This window comes from Neopelma chrysocephalum, unplaced genomic scaffold (genome assembly GCF_003984885.1).
Source record: "Neopelma chrysocephalum unplaced genomic scaffold, ASM398488v2 Primary Assembly neopelma1_23, whole genome shotgun sequence".
Classification (NCBI taxonomy): domain Eukaryota; kingdom Metazoa; phylum Chordata; class Aves; order Passeriformes; family Pipridae; genus Neopelma; species Neopelma chrysocephalum.
Window position 1 is genome coordinate 35522654 of NW_020897691.1, and position 21587 is coordinate 35544240.

Genomic DNA, 21587 nt, shown 5'->3' on the forward strand with positions numbered 1-21587 from the left:
AATGGCTCATGCTGTGTTCTGAGGGTCAGCTGAAAAGCACAATAGCAGCCTTTAAGACATAGGAAGAGTAAGGAATATGTATGTTTGAAATATATATAGAGAGAGAGATAGGCTATGCAAATGTGTACATTATAGCTCCCTAAACATTCTGACAGCACATTTCCCCAGTTACTTGCTCTGTTCTGTTCATGTCAGGATACTGGTTTGAGAAACGGACAGATATTGAAGGTTCACTAATGTACAATATTCACTGGGTTAATGTATACTAATCTAACCTACCCACCTGCACAGACTGTATTTCAAGACTGAATTTTACACTGAATTTGTTGTTGTTGTTGTTGTTTTTTTTCCGCAAAGTACATTCCTTCACTCGTGTGCTCAAATCTCTTAAAATTTTGAGCACTGGATAAATAATATTAATATTACATTTTTCCTATCATTACTACAATGGAAATGTTTTATTAACCATGACATCTATTGTGCTGGCTTTATAATCAATTAAAATTTAAGTGATGATTTTTCCCACCAACTAAGAACCAAAAAAACAAAACAAAAAACTTGTTGAAAACAGTAATGTCCCTATCTGCATGTGCTTGTATAATACTTTTGTAATACAAGTTCCCATTGAAAATACAAATTTACTTCAACCAAAAACAACCAGTAGAATTTCCATTTTTGGAGGAGGCAATTTACTAATTACTACATCTGGGGAGAACATTTTGTTCTATGAGTAGAAGAAATGCAATATACAGTTGGCTTTATTTTCTTTCACATATGCACTCACTTTTATGGATGGAGAATCTACTCTGGCACAAACAAATGAAAAATATTGAAACAGGAAAAACCCTAACCTTTTCAGAACCTTTTAAGTATCACGTTTGGGAATTATCTGCTGAAGACTTAGCGGAGGAAGCAGAAGATCTGGCTGCTGAACAAGAAAATGAGGTAGATGAAGAAGAAGTTGAAGAAGAGGAAGAAGAAAATGAAGAAGTAAGCGTGCCAGCTTTATCTATTTATGCTTTTATTGTAACTTATTTATTTTCAGTTTGAACATAACCCCAGAGAAGTTATATTTTGCACCTGATTTTGTATGATCCAGTTTAAGCCTTCTTACAGAATAAATACTAGCATATGCTTCAAGAACACTTTCGTTGTATTTCTATGTTTTGTCTATGTTTTACTGCAGCAAGAAGCTTAAATATCCCCTGTGCTAATAGAGAGAATGAATGTACCTAGTTTTGCCAGATGGCAAAGAGGAGTTTTATTAAAGAAAGAAATGTGAACTTTGATTTCTGTCAACTAACAATGATCTGTGAGCCATCATGTAAACATCAGAAGATGCAGAGTCCTAATGTGCAATCCCCTGTTTCATCTCAGCTATTGATAATTTTCACACACCCACTTTAATGAAATTAGAAGTCTAGCTTTGTCTTTCTTTTATTTTCATCCTATATTGGAAGATTCCCATCCTCAAATTTAACAGTACAGGATATCCATATGCTGTAGTAACGCAGTATTGAATAGATTTTTTAGAAATTAATTTTATTGGATAAGTAATCTGACTTCATAACACCAGCTCTCATTGTCTTTTCTGAAGAGGTCTACATTTAGAAGCAAGAGAAAATCAGTTTCAAGAACACAGTAGGAAAATGTTTTATTATAGATACTTCTACCCTAGTTTTGGTCTTCCACAGCTAACTACGATATTATAATTTCAAATTTAAAATGGTAACTCTGTTCTCAGTAATTCTCTTGGACAGTTTGTTTTCTGACTCAGAATCTAAAAAGTGTGTATTTTCATAGATTTATTTTTGGCTTACAAACTACTTTGAGAATACAGTACTCATTCAGTCCTCAGTTAATGTGTTTGGCATTACTTTATCTGATCTACTTGATCTACTTAATCTCCGTAAACTACTGAATTCTAAGAGTTTTTGAAAATTTTCATATTTTCAGGATGAAGAAACAATTAAGCAAAAGAAAAGGCACATGGGAGATACAAAACACTTTTGTCCAGTCAGTCTGAAAGAGCACTTTGTCCTCCACCCTGGACTCCAGGAACATGCAGCTAAATATAAAGAAAATATTTATTACTTTTCAAGTTCTGAGTACAGAGATAAATTTTTGAAGAACCCTGAAGAATATGTGGCTCACAATGAACCGATACAAGTGAGAATCTTCATAATTATTTAAAGTAGATAATAGCAGATTAAAATCACTAAAATCACTATTTTTCATTCCCATTTGGAATTGTTTATTATTGCTGATTTTTTTTTCTAGGTAACAGGCAAGTCCTTGAAGGAAATAAAACATATGGTTTCCCTAGTGACTTTTTAGTGTACATTTAAATTAACACATTGAATTAATTATGCAAATATAGCAGAAAAGAGGAAGATTATAAAGACTTACACTAATCTTAAAATGTGATTAACAGATTACACATATTGGGGGGCTTTTTATTATCTTTTCTTTTTTTTTGTAAGTAGAAGAAGGGTAAAAGAAGGGAATATTTACCAGAATTCTCTAATGAAGTTTCTGACATCCACTGTTGTAGTGTATTTGTTCAGTGTTTCCAGAAAGCAGGTAGTCTGGTTGGAACAGCAATAGAAAGTCTGGAAAAATGAAAATGTATAATTATGGACTGGTTTTGGAATTTTTATTATGATACTTTGGAAGTTAAAAACAGTAGGAGATGCATTGTACACTCCAAAATGTTACGTAATATTCAATTTTTTTCCTACAGGCTCCTCCTTTACGGGTGTGTTTACTTGGGACTCATGGAGCAGGTAAAACTACTTGTGCACGACAGATAGCAGACAAATTAGGCATTTTTCATATTCAGTTTGAAGAATATCTACAGGAATTGATCTTACCCAAAACTAGAAGGAAAGTTGGGCCCCAGTTTGATGAAGAACATGAAGAAGATGACAATAAAATACCAGTCCTATCAGAGGAACTAGAAGACTTCTCTCAGACAATTACTAAAACTGAGACAGAAAAAAGCAAACAGGTAATAATAATCTTTTTATGTCCACACACAAAATAACCATTTTCAGGCCAGAATAGGAATTTCCTATAAAATTATAAACCCCATCTCTTAGACGATGTAATTTGCCTGAAGAACAAACATTTACATAAATGTTTATCAGGGGAGAATGATAGCTCTTATTAGGCAGTGATATATTCTGGGGAAAAAACCCTTAAGCTTTTAATGCAAATGAATTCTTCTTTAGACAGCAATGGATATATGTGTTCAAGTTCCAACACATGTACACAGCATATAAATCTTTCAAGAAATGGGTAGTATAAAGAAACTGAAAACTACTTCCTAGACAATAGAAATAAGTATTTATCCAACTCTCAAAGCTTGAGGAAGAAACAAGTTTCTGCATCACATTTTAAGAGCCTTTCTTTTTGGTGTGTGCTCCTGATACCTGCCATGTTCCGTCACATTACTAGCTAGTCATCAAAGATCTTCAAACATTTCCTGCTATAGGATTTAAGGAAGCATGCAGGAGAGGAAGCAGGCTACAGAAACAACATTCAGGCACAGTATTAGGAAGATGAGCACTCCATGGAACTGTAAACTAGTGAGGGATCTGAAGGGTAACAAGAAAAATTTCTGCAGAATAACAGTAGTAAAAGGAAGGTCTAGAAAATATAAGTCTGCCACCTAGGCATGTGACCTTTCAATACTGAAAAGGCTGAGATGCCCAATGCCTTTTTTACTGTGGCCTTCTACGTCTCTGTGTCTAATAGGAAAGCATGAGTAAAAAGTGGTACTGCTCACAACAGAATAGGATCAAATTTGGGATTCTTTTTGTAAACTGGACATATACAAGTCCATGGAGTGCATTCACAGGTGCTGAGGAAGCTGCCAACGGTGCATTCAAGGCCACTGTATTGTCTTGAAAAGCAGAGCAGGTCCCTGTTAACTGGGAGGTAGTATTCTGATGAAATAATGCAAGAGCAGGTAATATTGGAAGGAAATGCTTCAACACGGAGTACAGATCAAAATCACAGATGTCAGAACAAAAATTCAGGTTTTCATCAGTTGAAATTTGGCAAATCAGGTTACAACTTGTTCATCATAGCCAAAAATATGGCAAGTGTTCCTGGCACTAATGGTTATGGCTGACTCTCACTCAGCTTTATTTTTTTGGCGTCAATATGTCTGACACCAAGGCACTATTTGTTAGTATTTTTTGCTTGTCATCTTTATATCTGCAGGTAAACAATCTTCTACATTAGTATTTTTTTTCTCATATTTCTTGTAAAGTACTTTATCTGATGGCATGACCTAAGCACAGGTGATACAGTTTCAGTTCAGTTTAGAAATACATTCATTGGTCCATGCACAAAACTCTAGAGGATAATTTCCAAGATTGTGGACTCCTCAAGCATTTCTCTGAGTATGAGTACCACTGGACCGTCTGACTATCCCGTTTTTTCACCGAGCCACCACCTCTCCAAAATTTCATTTAATTCCATTTGTATCATTCTCTTTCACTTTGGCACAAGACACTAGAAGTGTATCTATCAAAGCTTAAGGTAAAGGTCAGCTATAACATTCAAAGCAAGACCACTAAAGGCAAAGAAAACGTGCCATGCAGTCTGGGAAGTTTACCAAAAAGATACTATCTTGGTTGTTTTAATATATATCAGACAAAGCCTTCACAGGTTGGTCTGGGGGCCAACCTTGTCCTTCAAATCCCCAGTAAGTGGGGTGTTCTCTTCTGTACCTGGAATATACGTCTTGTGTTTCTTTTCTTTTATCAGATACAAATGCCATTCCAACAGCTCATTGGCAGTGGTGATGTCAGTGATACATTTTTATATGTGTTTTACTGTTTTCTCCCACTTCACACATTTCTTTCAAGATGTCTCCGTATTACAGATCTGGCTACCACTTTTGTCTTCCTAGGTATCTTCTGTCATACAAACATCTTTTAATATATATGCTATCTGAGACACTAGAGAAACTATTACTAACACACACACTACATTAAACCTGTGACTTCCAACATATTCTCAAGTTCTTTTGGCTACATTATCAAAATAGATGTCAGCATCTTATTCAGACATGGCTTTGCAGCAAGCAGCTCCCTACCATCATTTTGGAGGTTCCTGAATCACTTTGGATCAGTATTTTCTTCTGTGAATATTACCATGAAAAAAAGTAACACAGCAGGTCAGGAACAGTGATATTTTCTGACTTTAATATTGCGTTTTATTCAGTCTTCTTGTAAAAATGTGTGTTTTAGTATCATGACTTATGTAAACTCATCCAGAGGCACCAATCTGTACCCTCTTTTCATTCTTTTTTACCACAGTCTGTGTCAGGAAGCCATTCTATGAGAATTGCATACTCATCCAAATCAATCTTACAGTGTTTCATATTCTGGAAAAAAAAAAAACCAACAGTTTTTCACCAGAAGTTAGTAGCTAGATTTGGTATTTGAATGCTCTGCACTTGATTAGTCATTAATATTACTACTATTCTGTAGAACAATGCCATCTGTCTGGTATCTGTTCCTGTGCCTGTACCCAATAACCTTATATATCCTTCTTTAACATGTTTTTTTGGATTGCATTAAAAGAGTTGCTTTTAAAAGGTGAAAAAACATTCTGGTGTAGTGCAGATAGTCTTCCAGCATGAAGACATGTATAACTAAGTGGAAAACTTCTTGTAGGCATCTAGGAGAGACTATGCTCATTTCACTTTCTATTCCTCTGAATTGAGCATAAGTATAATTAAATACTTAACTGTTGTGCTTGGTTTTAGGTTTTATGAAAACTCATGCAGCAGCAATTGCCCTAATTCTACGGCCTTACCTAAAATGTGTAATGTAGTATGATAAAACGTGACAAATGAGTTTGTTTCTCCCGGTTTAAGTCAAATGAAGACAGTACCTTACTTAGCCAAAAACCAATACATGTGTCAAGTAGATATTTCTTTCTTTCTGGTTTTTTTTTGTTTGTTCTCTTGGGGTATGTTTTTCATTTTCCAGTTGATTTTCTTTACATAAAGGAAGAGGTGTTAACTGATGAGGAAGAGGCAATCAAAGCAAATCTAATGGATAGTAAGGAACTGCCTCCAGAAGTCCTTGATAACATTGCTTTTGACTGGTGGAAGAAAGAGCCATTCCGGTAACTGTAATTAGGTTCTCTTTTTCTTTAATTAATCTTGGGAAGTATATCATCCATTTGGTCCACAATTGTAAATAACTATCCCAGAGATTATTTCAATGCTCTTGTACTTTTTATGAGTTATGGCCTACCTCTCAGTCTTGGTTTTGTTGTACTATTTTGATTGATATTTTGACAGTAATATCATGTCTCATATGCTGTACGCAGTTCTGGACAAAAGTACTTAGCACACTTGAATTGGATTAAATCTCCTAAATAGCTGGTTAGTTTTCATGGTCTTACAGGATAGATATGTAAACAAACCTTTTATATTTTTATGTTATTTTTATCCTGTCAGACCACAGATAGGGGACATTCTCCAAATGGTGTAAAAACAAGGACACCAGTTTTAGGAAAAAAAGAATGCACCAAGACTAAAAATTACCCAGCATTACACATGATGTTGTGATGTTATATTGTATTATATCACATTACAATACATTACACTAGACTATACTATACTACACTACACTATGTTACACACTCCTTTCACACAGCATCTAGGGCTACCTATTCTTCCCTCCACTCCTTGTAGCTTCTTTGTTTTTTTGCAATTTTACAATGTATCCTATTTAGGTCTAAAGTAATAAAAATAAATATTCACTTCTTATCAACACACATTCAGCCTTACATAACTACTCATCTAATTTGAAATTGTAAGAGGTCCAACAAGCCATAGAGGTTTCCAGGCATATCTGTCTTGTTTTTAATATCTGCAGGAAGACAGATCTAAGTCACGCTGAGTAGCAAATTTCTCATCTTATACTAGAGGAGAAACTGTCAGGCATATTTCTGAAACATAAATTTTCAGGCACAAGCTTTCTTTGGCAATTGTTACCCAAATAATGTTTGGGTAACAATAATGTTTTTTTGAGAGCAGTACCTAAGAAATATTGGTTTTAGATTTACACAAGCAAGTCTGAAGACACAATTTATTTTGGTTTTTTTATGTTCTTTTAAAATAATTAAGCTTTGCACATTAAAACCTTGGAAGAAATTAATTTTTAAGTGCGTAGTTAAAATACATACTGAAATATCAGTTTTACATTGTAAAAAGATAGTAGCTGAAAGTATCTTTTAAATTTTACTCTTAACATATGCATTTAACATGGGAGGCTTTGGGGTTTTTTTCAAAATAATTACATGTTCATTCTCATCATCATCATCATGGCTAGGCTTCGTGAACAAAGATTTGGGAAGGGCTCTACCCACATTTTCTACAAGCGCACTGGTGACTAAAGAGGCCAATGCAAGATAGTTCATTGATAGTTCATTGTGTTGCACTTTAAACTACACTGTGTAGTGATAAATATCTCATTTTCCAATTAGGTCCACAGGCTTTATACTGGATGGTTTCCCTCGTACTGCAGATGAAGCCAAATATTTGTCAGAACGAGGACTCTGTCCTGATGTCGCAGTTTATATTCAAGTAGAAGACAGTGACATTCTTGAGCGTCTTTTTCCTCCACGTCTGAAAAAATGGAAAGACAAACAGCATAAAAAAAAGGAATATAAAAAGAAGCTGAAGGACCTGAAAACAAAAATGAGGGTAAGTTTTCAGTCCTACATTTTTTTTTGTTGTTGTTTCAACAGCATAGGTCTAAATATAGATTCTGAAACTCCCAAAGCTGTGAAGAGCACACTGAGTAACAGATATGGGAGCCAGGAGACACAGTCCAACACATTCATAGCGCTCCCAGACTTACCATAAGAATGAAAAATAATTTAGAGCTCCTTTCCTCTTCTCTGCAATTAATTTATGAAGGAGTTTAGCTACCTTGCACCCAAGAGAAGTAGCTGTGCTGCCAAACAAATGGCAGTCTGACAGAATGCCAGACATCTGGAAAGTCCTGGACAAAAGGCAACTGGATGGAGGGAGTGTATGGTGTGGGTGTGTGTCTGTGTTTCCATCTATGATACTCTGCACAGAAATGTAATAGCTCTAAGCCACATTCTAGTGCTGTTGTGGCTGCACAGTCTCCCGTTCAAACAACGCCGTGTCTACTGTCGATAAAGTTACAAATTACTTGAAGTAACCTGAAGCCTCTATGCAAACATTTACAATTGGTACATGTAATATATTCAAGATTATTAACTTTCTATAAAAGTGAGATAAAGTACTTCACATGTACTATCAGAAAAAGTCTGAATATAAGTTACTACAGAGCAACTGAAACATAGGAAGTTAGGACAATGGAATTTGGGACAAGACTCATACAATACCATTAACATCACTAAACTGTCAAAGGGAACAGCACACATTTAATACTGTCTTCAGTCACCCCTTTGCCAAATGACAGAAAACACCTATAAGTTCAGGAACTCTATAGTTAACCAATAAAAATATTACTATATTTTCAGTGTGATAAGAACACAGTATTTTTTCCTCCTCTAATGTCAATCTCAAAAGTTGCCAAATTAGTTTTACTAAAATTAAATTACATGTTTGCTTAGTAGAGAGGTATATCTGGTCTGCAAAATTTCAAACTGTAGGTAGTATTTTTTAACATTAGAATCAACTGGAAATAGAATTTCAAGGTGGAAAGAACGACGTTAAATACAGGCCACGTTACCAATTCTCAGAGACCTTCTATTAGCAAATATCAGTCTTCTTACATCTTTTTTTCACTAACAGAATGAGAAGATTGCTAAAAGAAGGGAAGAACTTTTAGCAGAACGAAAACAAAAGAAACAGGAGGTAAGAAAACAAGCTAATAAGAAAGATTTTAGATAGAAGTGTTTGCATTCATCCCTTAGAAATTTTTAGTCAAAGACTTCGGACAATGTAGAATAGTAAAAATGGGATAGACTGTGAAGAAGCTTCTACTTTCAAAAATACTTTGATGTGATGTTTGAATTTGTTGTAAAAACGATTCATGAAGACTAAAAACAATTTAAAAAGAATTCTCAATATGTGCTCCAAGTCAGCAAAATACTTATGAATGTGTTTAATGAATCTAATTGGTGACCATAAGAGTAGCCCCATTAATTGGATTAGGCATGTGCCTTAAGTACCCTGTCAAATCCAGGGTCAATCCAGAATAGGATTGTACTGGAATTTCTGCCCAAAGTCAATTACATAGTATATTTATAAATATATTCATGTACTACTTGACTGCTCAAGAAATTCTGTCAGCTACACTTTCAGTAAACATGCCTGTTTAAAACAAAGTCCTGTCAAACTACAATACCACATATGAAAAAAATACACCTCTTACCAAAACTGCGTTTTTGACAATGCTTCACTGTATGCACGACGCAATACCCCTGTATTTTCTTCTGAAATAAGATTCTAGGATCTACTAGATTTTTGCTTACAATAAAGGATACCCCAAAATCAGGGTTTTTTTAATTAATGATTTTTCTAATTCAAAAAGAGACAAGAATGCCATATGTTCCTTCATCTGTATCAGAGACATGAAACAACAAAATATTTTGCCTTTATAGGCTCTAGCAAATGAGGAGAATCTTGAAGCCACTGAGGAGGAGGATGAGAATAAAAATGAAGAAATTGAAGCTATACTTAAAGAAGAGTTTTTAGAAGAAGAAGAAGAAGAAGCAGAAGAAGAAGAAGATGAAGAAGAGGCTGTTGAACGCATGCAAAATGAAATTGCAGAAAAGTTTGATTCAGAAGTAGAGAGATTACAAAGTGTACAGGTACTGATACCACTGCTTACTTTTTTCAATGATATGATCACATAATGCAAGAAGAATTTTCAAGTTTATTTTTCACATTTAGAAGTTATAGTGCTTAAACAACTGTGCTGCTGTACTCATGATCTAAATATGTGAGCAAGAGGAAGGCTGTACTGAGAAGGCATAGACTTTATAGAGTATGTAATTTATATGACTTATATCATAGGGGGAGAAAAGGAAACGTTTGGTCAGGCCTACCCAGTCTTGGTGTCCTTATTTCCTTTTTGATAAGTCAGTTGATACAGGCAACCAAACTAGAGAGTTATAAATATATAAACAGTATTTCAAAATAATTTTTGAGACAAAAGTCTTACTAGACAGCTCTATTTTTTAATACAGTTCCTAGTAACATAATTTTCTTGAAATCAGTTACCTATGGTGAGGTAACCTCATCTAATGTTAGATGTCTGCAATGATAATGCCATATCTAAAGCAGTGAGCAGATGGGTAACATTTGTTTACTATGTACTAAGTATCTTACTTCAGGAAGAAACTAAATCATGATTCAGATTCTATCCACTGATTGTATGATACTTAATATATACTGGGTACTGGGTAGTTTAAACTTCAGAGGGCAGGAAGACCAATTCTCCTCTCAAATCAAATTTTGCTGATTATGGTGACTGAGAACATGCTCAAGAAATCCTTGATAGTTGACAGAAAATCTTGCTGTCAGTCTTTATTATAAATCTGATTGTGTTTATGATTCTAATATTTCATTATGTTTTCATAACCAGGAAGAACTTGAAAAATTATTAATACCACCAATTGAGATCAATGGAGGACGGAAGCCTCATGTCGTGCGCTACCAAGTGTATAGCAAGCTGAAATCTCTAACAGAAAATCGTGAAAGCATTTTTGAGAAATGTTACCCAATCAGTTTACCACTTGCAGAGAAGATGCTATTTCTCTCATATAAATTTCCAAGTTCTTTTGGTCAGTGGGATCCAATCAAGGTAATGTTCTTAAATGGCTGAAGAATATTTTCAAGAGGTAACACTTTTTAAAAATGTATTCTACATTAAAAAGATGTTATGAGACATTAGCAATTAATACCAGACCTATTGAATGAAAACTACATTACTGAATCAAAATGACACCACTGAATAAACAGAAAAGACAGCAAGCATTGATAATAAAAGGTGTTAGTCTTTTCAGTGTTGCATCTAATTTAAGGCTGAGAAGCATTTAGTGAAATTTGTTACACTGTCATTGGTGACACGATTAAAGGTGGCATTAAATCAGAAAGAAATGCCTATCTCTTAATGATACACAAAACACAGGACAACAGAGAAGATCTTAAAGCCTTCCAAAAGTGGTGAAAACAAATTGAAAGGCTTTGGAGTATGAATTTATAAGAAGCCACACACACAAGTGGCCACCAACCCTAGCAGTGGTGAAAAAGTAAACGAAAAAATGTTAGATGTATGTAATTCATCGGCAATAATTCTTTCTTGTGAAAATTTACAAATTTTGAAAAGCAACAAATGTATTCCTGTAGTATTTTACTAGAGATCTGGAAAGTTGAGGTCAGAAAGTACTCATATCTATCCCCAAAAGTGGGCTGATACAGTTTTATAGGTAGGAAGTGAAATGTCAGCAGGTAATTTTTGTGGTTTAATGGAAGAAATAAAAGCAGGTTGGATTGTGAATAAATCAAAAATAGAAAGGAAGATTCATTAAAGAAAAAGTCCAGTGAACACCATATAGAAAGCAGAAAGGCCCTGAGAGAAACACATTTTGGCCTTCATTTTACTATGCCAATTAATCAAGCAACTTTTATTCCTTTTTGTATAGTCATCATGTTGGGTCTTCACCTCTTCCAGATCGTGTTTGTCTTTCTTTAACAGTAGGATCAGAATCTTCATTCTTTTTCATGTCTGCATCAAATTGGCATCCAATAATCTACGGACATATTAATAGAAGGAGATATTTCTACTCTTCTGTCATTTCCAACTACTGAACCAGTTTATGTGTTTAATTCTAATTAGTCCCTACACTCTAGTCCTTGCACTTTGTTCTATCAGATTTCACTACATTTTTGTCATTCTGTTTCTCCAGTTCATTCATTTCTTCTATGCAGTGTTTTTTGCCAATAAAAACTGCAATTCAGTTAGAAAAAAGAAGTCATAGGAAGCTATTAGATAGCTTCCAGTGTGTGCTGACAGTGAAAATGTACGAGCTGGTAATAATGACAGGGAAATAGGATCATTTTGTGGGTACTTTAGGATATAATAGAAATTATGAAACTGATTACAGACTGGAAGTTTTGGGGTAGAAAGGCAGATAAGAATATATGCCAATTACTTTTAGATTAAATCTGTGGGGGGGGGAAGTAGTAATGCAACTGATTAGATAGGCAGAGAATAAAAATTATGAGCTGAGGGAGGAATGGAAGCAGATATGCAGTAGAACAGACTCATGACATCTCATAAATTGAGGGCAAGCATCCTGAAATGACTTCATGCAGAAATAGGAACCTAAGAATATGAGAAGAGTCTGGCAAGGCAATGCCATACAGTAGAACAGTCCCATCTCTTACTGTAATAACCAGATCAACTTCATGGACTCCTTCAAAGAATAGTAATAAATTTGTGAGGTATGATTTCCCTCCACAAGAAGCCGAGTTGGCTCTTCCCCATTATTTTATATTGCATGCATGTAACTACTTTCCTTAATATATTTCAATTTGCTCAATACAGAGTCAGATTTACTGGACTATGTTTGCCAGGATCCACCCTGAAGGCCTTTTAAAAAAATGGTAACTTTCTCTACCTTTCTTTTTTTGTTGAAGGAAGGCCAATGTTACACATTTCTCAGTAAAAATTTCTCTTTTGAGTCCCTTTAGAAATATAAGGGGAATGCCATCTGGACTGGGCAATTTTTTCTACAGATGTCAACATTTAGTTTTAAAACATCTTTTATTGACACTTTAAGGCAGTTCCTCCAAGAAGGGCTGCAGCAGGGACATGACTAAGTTCTTCTACAGAGAACAGTGGTGCAACAAATTCATTTAGCATTACTGCAATGACCATTTCTGACAATGATCCATCAACACTACAGACTTTCTAGTGGGCTGTCTAATGTGTTTGAAAACATTTAATCAGTGGTGCATGTATTTTACCAAAAACTTTTTTGGCTTACTTGCTGTGGTTTTACACTTGACCATAATGTAACTATTGATATCCTTTTACATTTTCTTCATTTGTACATACAATATTCTCAGTGTATCTTCTACCGTCAGGCAGGTAAGCAAGTTTAATTCACTGAGGAATAAAATTATTTTCTTTATTCTCTGAAAATCAGAAAAGGTATTATGTTAATCCTTTCTGACCAGTATTTTGATGGACATAAAGTGTTACAGTACCACCTACTGGAAATAGTGAGTATTCTTTCTGTCTTCATTGTTTATTTCATCTTTTTGTACAATAATTGCATATGTAGGGAATTTTCTCAGACTTGGACAAAATATTATGTCCATATGTATGAATTTCAGAATGCTTTGATGGTTTGTTTCCTATGGTTGGTACTTCTCCACCTGCCTACAAAGCCACTTCTCTGGGATGGAGGGAGAAGAGATTTTGTCAAACCTAATGAATTAATTCCCATTTTGTGTACACTACAGCTAAGCAAAGGAGATGTAATCAGGCCTCACCAAAGCCATGGAAATGAAGTCTTTCCTGTAATCCATCGACAATATATTTATTTTTTTTCAAGTAAAGAAAATAAAGAAACATTTATGACAAATCCCATCAAATATATTCGTCAGCCAAAACCTAAACCGGCTGCACCAGTGAAGATTGCAATTGTGGGACCTCCAAAATCTGGAAAGACTACAGGTATGGGCCAGTTATCTGTACAGCAAAATCTTATTTAATGAACTGAAGCTGTATCTGTCATTACTATTGAAAAATCATAAACCATTAATATTGTTGGTCTTCCTGCTCTTCTTGCTGGGCATAAATTCCTTTAGTTACATTCTCTAGTGTCTCATTTGATAGTCAGATACTCCCCATTCCCCAGTCTATTTCCAAATTTGTAGATTAAAAAAACCCCAAGATTTCCATCTTTCTCTCCTCTCTCTCCTCCATGACTCTGTCAATCCACTTCTCTGCCTTTTACTGGAGGAGGAGAAAATTCATCTTGTACCATATGATTATATTTTAACGATTATAATAGGATGTTAGAAAAAGAAGAGACAGGTTCAAATTATATTTAGGAGGAAATTTTAACCATATTTCCCATTTTCTGAATAAGTGATCTTACTGCTGGGCTGTTCTGTAAAAGGGGCAGCAGTGGAAGCATATTTTCTAAGACATTTTATAATAATATTGACTATTGCTCCTGAGGTTTTTGCTGACTTGAACAGCATAAGTGCACTGAGTGTGCTATGTACACATGCACGGTCTGGGCCCTACAGGGGCCTTAGCGGGGTAAGGTACACACTTACCAAGATCATGCAGTGGAAATGACCCGGGGAAATGAGCTGAGCAGTTAGCTTCTGAGACCAAGGACATACTTCAATAGGCTGCCAGATTGTGTTGTTGCTTACGTTAAAAGTGGTGAGTTGAAATGAAAATGTTTTGCAGTTGCTCAGAAGCTTGCCAGTGTGTATGGATTGCTGCGCCTGTGCATGGGAGACGCCATACGGCTGGTGATAGACAGCCAGCCAGAGAGTGACTTGGCACTTAAGATAAAGGAGCACCTTCATAAAGGACTGACTGTACCTGATGAACTGGCCATCCAGGCTCTAGATGTGGCTCTGCTAAACCCCATGTGTAGCATCACCGGGTAAGAGTCTTGTCTGCATTTGGGGGGTTTCTTCAAGACATGCCAGTCCCTTCATAGGCATGGATTCCCATGTTATCACTGTAAAACAATTTCATTATAACACATAACTGGTTTCTGCATTAAGAAAATAATCTGTAAAAAAAGGTCCTTCACACTACTCTGGGAAATGAAACTGAAGCATAATTTTCTGCAATTTTCAAGTAAGTATATTCCAGTCAATCCAGGTAATATGCTTTATGAAAGTTACCTTTTTTTCAGTCAATAAGCCAATATTTTCTACTGTCCTTTGAGAATACCATTTTGTCTCTCTTATACCAACTCCAGAACCAACTTGGACACATTGGATTCCCTTTGATCATGCAGACTGGTTCAGTATTCAAGTTTTTTTTCTGGTTTTCTTAACAACCAGTTATGAAGGAGGAATTGAAACCAGTGAGTTTTTCCACCTCATTCATATGTGATCCTGATTTCCTAGGCTCTTTCTCCGTCACTGAAACACCTTCAAAACTAGGCAGACTTAAAGAGCTTTACGATCATGATTTCATGACATTCAACTCCTCTCCCCAAAAAGAATTGTTACAGGGAAAGGCAATTCTGGAATAATCTCTGAAAACTATTTGAGCTTGAGATAGAATTCTTTCAACTTTTCTTTCATGTTAAATACTGGAATATTGTTTCAGTATATTTTGTTCCAGTATTGCCTAATATGTGAAAAGCATTTCTTCTTCAATATGATTTTAAAAATTCTTCAAATACAGTAGTAAATCATTTTACTTATCACTTTGAAAACTGCTCCTTCCAATCCATATGGAGATTTCTCATAGTTAAAATGATGTTTCTGAATGATTGATGTGTCAGAATTTTAAAATCCACCACTATTCAAGTCACAGCCCTCCACTTACCTTTTACCCTTTGTGCATTTTCTTTTCCCTTTACTATTTTATATTCTACCTACTTGATTTTTTTAATCTGATTTTAAATTCTTAGGAGTGAAGATTGTGTCTATCAAGTCAGAACAGTGATAACTTCATGGCATGGGTGTAGACTTTGTCTTTATGGAGAATGTACTAGGAATATAAATAGTCTTACTGGTTGACTAGAAACTCACTTTTTAGGAAAACTTTTTCTGTTCCTGTTTGTATGCAGAGTTGTAATTGATGGATATCCTCTAACAAGAAAACAAGTCAACCTCTTGGAATCAGTGAAGATAATTCCAGTGAAAATCTTTGAATTAGAAATGGATACAAAGGAAGTGTTCAGAAGAGCACTGTTGGATAAGGAAAGCACAAAGAGGTAGTGATGCTCTCTGATAGAAATACTTTTTTCTACAAGATATGGTAATTTCTCTAATTATGTGCCTCAGTGCTGTACCCAGAGAGGCTGTATCTAAGCTGGAGCATTACTCAGCTGTCTCTGAACTCCACACATGAAAAGACATGGGAACTAGTCCCTCTGTGTGCTAGTGCTTTGATTTCCACAGACCAGAAACGGAGACATCAGGTATTTGTGGCATGCTCTGGCCAGATCCCTCGATTTGTGACTGAGGTCACAAATGTGCAATGCTGTTCACCCACTGCTGAGTTAAACTGGTTTAATGAGACTGTATGTCAGAAATGTTACCAGTTCTCTCTGCTGCTGAAGTTTATTTTGCAATTTAATTCAATTATTATCATTGTAAGAGAAATTGATACTTCATCTAATAAGCTGTCTTTTAAGTCTTAATTATAGTTCTTTTTAAAATATGGAAATAATGCATAGTTTAGTAACATACAGAATTCATGAGTTATTCATCTAAACCTTTCAATTCAGCTCACTCCCCTTTGTTTTTCTGAGGAGGTAAATACTCTGTTTAAAGAGCTGCTGGTTGTTTTTGAGGAAGAACAGTAAACAGAGAATGAAAAAGAACAGAACATTCACCTTAAAATTAAATTGTATAAGAACCTGGTTCTCATTAGACAAAGTGTTTCTAAGAAGTTCCAGATAGCTTGGAGCATTATTGCATATCTCTTTCATTTTGTCTCTTTCTTTTTATCAAGTAATCAGTACAATGCTAAATTGTTTACCGAGAGACTAAAGAGAATTTGCATTGCAAAAAAATTAAATTAATGATGACTTTTTGAAAGTATTTACTTTAAACTTCATTTTAACTTTAAACTAATTATATTTCATAGGCTTAAATACAAATCAAATGTGCAATATCAGGGTGCCATTTAATAGTATATCTATGGTGTGTGTCAGTTAATATGTGCTGATACATTCCAAATACTTTACAAAATAATTTTTGAGTTGTATTTGGAACATAAGTAGAAAAGGTTTTGTTCTTTGTTTCTGAACATGACTATCTATCTAATCATAAGTATGCTCTTTTTCACATGTACTTGGTAATATTCTTAATAAGAAATTTGTACTTCCTACAGTGTCAAGCAAGCCGAATTCTGTAAAAAGAACTTAAAGTGAACTCTAGAATTTACACTTGAAATTCAATGAAATTATCTAATCCTCAGATGTAAATGAGTGTTATTTTTCATTGTCTTCAGCCCTCCCTATCCTGAACATGACAGCTCACAGATTCTAGCCATTAAAAATTCCTGCTATAAACAGCACATTGATGCAATTAGGACTTACTATATGAAGGAGCGTCAGAACTGGTGTGTGATTGATGCTGTTCAGAGCAAGTGGAAGATCTGGAACAAAGTTACACAGGAAGTTCAAGTGGTTGTTAAACAAATACAGATATACCTGGAAAGAATAAGAGAAGGTAAAAGAAAAACAAACTTTCCCAGAGTAATATGGGCATTCCCATTACATTCCCATTGTAATACTGTAATATGGGCATTTCAGCTTTCTTTGGATGAAGCTAATTCTTGGGCACGTAGATACCCTCAAATTCTTCAATCTCATCTGCAGAGATCTTGAAGAGATCTCTTGAAGAAAGTGAAGACAAAACCAACTACTGAGTAGTCTGAGGCCATCCTCCAAACAACAGAGTAACAGAAATATGCTGGAAGAAGTCAGAGTCCATGGTAGATTCTGCAACACTGGGGAATAAACCACAAAGGCTTTCCCAAAGTATCCAAGGGGAACTATGACTGGCAACTTCACTTTAGTATTAGTAGAGTAAGAGGGTAGGAGAGGGAAGATGTTAATTAAAAGTTCAGAATTAAGCTTAAATATGCCATCTGAGTTAATTTCTGTGCTTTGGGAAGAAAACTACTTTAGTCTAAAATGACACAGTTCCCGCTTGATTTTTTGTATGTCAGCCTTGGTCAGGATTAAATATGCCTTTTAAACATGTCTGTACTATTGAACTAGAATTCCTCTGAAGGGCAAACAGACTTCCTTATCTGATATCCACCTTTTGGTTTCAACTTTTACAGCTCTGTGGCTGCACCCTTCTTAAAAACCAGAGCCATAATCAAAAATACTAAAATACATTTAACTTTTTTCATGTCAAGCTTGAAAAGTACAATTTTTAAACAGCTTGGGTTTGAGATGACATTAAAGATTTTGAATATATTTCATGCAGATAGACTGTAGCATTTGCAAGATGTGGATGAATAAAGGGGAGGCTTTCATCACACCTTGTACTCTTTTTCACTAATGTAATGAAATAAAATAATAGCTGAAATGTTCCTTAGTAACACAGAGGAGTAAAGCAATAAATCATAAATAAACCCATCCCAGGGAAAGTAGACTAATAAGTTGAGCATGCAGAATAGCCTACATCATTAATAATTATTATATTTCTTAACTGCTACAAAAATGTCATTAAAATTAATTGGTAAAATGAGTTGCAATTTCATTTTATTATCAATCTATTAAAAATTGCTATTTTAGTTCTCATTATTTCATATCACTTTCAAATTATGAATTACCCTCTAAACTGTAACATTTCTGAGTAGAATTGTTTGATGTTTGTATGTCTTTCATAAATAAAACATTATCATTAATTGCTTTTACTAACAGGAAAAGCTGCCAGCATTGCTGATTTATGTATCACTTCCAAAGAGCTGCAGGAGCGGCTGGGGGAGTTTGGACATTACTGTCCCGTCAGCCTTGCAGAGAAGGGTGAATTGGTCGACTGCTCTGTAATCTCCTCATTGCAGTTTGCTGCGGAATTTGAAGGGCGCTATTACAAAATGGCTTCACAGGAAGAACTGGATGTAAGTGTCAAAAAGCACATCGGGAGGGGATTATGGGAAGGGGGAACATTGTTGTTTAGATTCTTTGATTCAATACAGAAATAACTAATATGCAACCTGAATTAGACCGCTCTTCTTAGTATTCAAGCTTTTGTTCTGTATACTTCTGCTATCAAACATCTAGGTACACAAAATGCAGCACAGAGTCCATTAAACCAAAGCTCCTCTTACAACTTGCCACAGATCAAACGTTAGTTTTGAACCACTAATTTCCTCCTTTCTCTACCTGTTTTAGGGAGAGTGGGTGTAGAGAGTGGCTAATGATAGCAATGGATATTGATGGATGGTGGGTGGATAGTGTTGACTTAACTGAGAGTGGGTTGTAAAAGAAATTACTTATCCAAAAGCAGCAGCAGTGCCAACACACTGTTGTGTTGTAGAAGAACTAAGTATCTAAACTGTGTGAGCCAGGCTTCTGTAGTTTGACTAACAGTCTTACAGTGCTTCTTTCATTATAAAGATGTTTCCTTTTCTACAGAAATTCTTGATCACACCAGAGATTTATGTGTCATCACTGGCACCTCACCCTCTCCCACCCCCCCATATGCTACCAAAGAAACTGACTGTGGCAGAAGTGAAGGCCTCATTCCCTCTAAGGGCTGAAATGCAGGGATACTGTCCAGTCACTTACCTAGATGGAAAACAGAGGTAGGTCACTGGAGTTTTCATAATCTGAATTACAGACTGTCTGTCCTATATTAACACATTAATGAGAAAACACTTTCAAAATACTTTTCAATAGTGTTTAGGGTTTGGACGGGAAGTGATTACAATTCTCTATATTGTGCCTGTGGCTTTGGAAATCAATATAAAATCACCTTTTAAAACTTATATGGTTCTACAAGGATCTGTATTGCCTTGCTGTCTTTCATGATGATGATGGACAGAATTCTCTCTATCATGAGCCTTCCATGGTTCAAAGAAATCTCATAACATCCTAGTAGATGCAAAACAAGCTATTATTTTTGTAAGAGATCCATAAAGCTCCAGTATAAAGTCCCACTGACTTCCTCAGTGTGCAAGAATTTCTCATCAGAATAGAACCGTACTAAGCAATTCTATGCTATCCCTTCTTAATCTCCTGAACAACCATGATTGGCATTTTAAATGAAGTAGCTCTAAAGAAGCACTGTAAAAGTTCCTTAATAAGCAAATTTTGAGGCAGAGGCTTTCTCAGATTTTGAGCCTTGTAACTGTCAGTCATGTAGTGGAAAGTTGGACAATCCAAGTGCTACTTTTTTGGTGTTTCTATACTTGTTAATAATCAGAAGGCTCCCAATAACTCGTGAATTTACACCGCACAAATTATGTTTTACATTTCCTGGGAATGAATAGATGTTCTTGCTTCATCTCTTCAGATATGAAGCCTTGGTGCCTGGCAATATTGAGTATGCAGCAAAATACCAAGATAAAGTATATATTTTTGAAAGTGAAGAAAAACTTCAGAAGTTTATGAGGTGAATATACCAACTGCATTTTAATCTTCAATCATGTCACAGTTTATACACGTTAGAAGTGCTTACTTTTTATCTGGTTAGGTTACCAGAGAAGTACTGGAATCTGAAACTTCCCCATAAACTCCCTCCAAAAAAGGAGCCAATGCTACTAACTGCACTTCCTTTGGCTGGATACCTTGAACAGGCCAGTTTTTGCTTTTCTATTTTAAAACATGATTTTGTGATGTGTAGTATGTCCTACTCAGTTTACTTAATTTTTAAGGCAATATGAGTCTTATGTTTATCAATGGGATTATATTAAATTGAAAATTTAATATACTTATGATTGAGAGGAATTTTTAAAAGCTTTAAAATAATAGATATTTGTAGTTTTAAGGGAAAAAATACAAGTAAGTCCATCAGAGGGGGATAATAAACTGCAGTATTATATGATGGATTTTCTTACTTAGTTTTTTATGATATCATGTAACATTACATTTTTGTTTGATTTTTAACACTAGAATAGACACAAGCTTATCTGGAATCATCTAAGGATAGTTTGTTACATTTTGACACATGAATAAATAAAAAAATGATTCATATTTTATACTATTTTATACTATTTGTTATCTTCTACTCTTTACCAACTTAGGGTATCATCCTATATTGTTAGGTCTGCATGACAACATGATAAGGCTTTGAATATATTTTTGTTCAAGATTTCTATAATGGTTTTCTAAAACTGTTTTCTTCCTTTAGGGAGTAGCAACTTCTCTAATAAAAGCTCTGCATGAAGTAGGCAGCCTTAAGCCAAAATTTCCATTCCTAAGTGTAAAAGAAACTGCTCTGCTGTTTGTCTCCTTCCATTTAAAAGGTAGTGTATAAAATAATATGCTATAAAAATAATTAAATATAAAAATTATATAAATAATCTGATACAACATTTATAGCTAATTGGTGTGGTTTTCTTATGTCCAACATGGAAAAACACTATTATATACTGATCTAAGTTTCTTGGAAATGTGTAAGGACCAGGGAGGAAAGTAAGGTTAACAGAATAGGTAGATAGGTAAGTGATCTCTCAGAAATAATGAGACTTTAATAATGCTTTATTACCAACAACGTGATGGCCTTGAAAACATTTCTAACAGGAATTGTTGGAGTTTTCAAACAGGAAGTGAAATGATACATTTCAGGTAGTAATAAATTTTAAACTAGTCATAGACAACCTGAATTGTCTTTAAAATTGACTTACATTACTGTGTCAAAAGGC

At 34.9% G+C, this 21587-nt stretch overlaps 1 protein-coding gene across 4 annotated transcripts in view; it reads left to right on the plus strand.

The window, feature by feature from the left end:
• The window catches only part of AK9 (adenylate kinase 9), a 59766-nt gene that overhangs the window by 35285 nt on the left and 2894 nt on the right, over positions 1 to 21587 (plus strand). For all 4 annotated transcript variants that reach the window (XM_027693417.1, XM_027693412.1, XM_027693433.1 and 1 more), the window contains 17 exons: positions 860 to 990; positions 1957 to 2169; positions 2744 to 3010; positions 6032 to 6150; positions 7519 to 7738; positions 8825 to 8887; positions 9637 to 9846; positions 10623 to 10841; positions 13511 to 13724; positions 14475 to 14676; positions 15823 to 15969; positions 17214 to 17434; positions 18643 to 18839; positions 19357 to 19526; positions 20237 to 20335; positions 20417 to 20519; positions 21074 to 21188. In XM_027693417.1, coding sequence (XP_027549218.1) covers positions 860 to 990; positions 1957 to 2169; positions 2744 to 3010; positions 6032 to 6150; positions 7519 to 7738; positions 8825 to 8887; positions 9637 to 9846; positions 10623 to 10841; positions 13511 to 13724; positions 14475 to 14676; positions 15823 to 15969; positions 17214 to 17434; positions 18643 to 18839; positions 19357 to 19526; positions 20237 to 20335; positions 20417 to 20519; positions 21074 to 21188 — 2910 coding nt within the window. The remainder of the gene's footprint in view (positions 1 to 859; positions 991 to 1956; positions 2170 to 2743; positions 3011 to 6031; positions 6151 to 7518; positions 7739 to 8824; positions 8888 to 9636; positions 9847 to 10622; positions 10842 to 13510; positions 13725 to 14474; positions 14677 to 15822; positions 15970 to 17213; positions 17435 to 18642; positions 18840 to 19356; positions 19527 to 20236; positions 20336 to 20416; positions 20520 to 21073; positions 21189 to 21587) is intronic.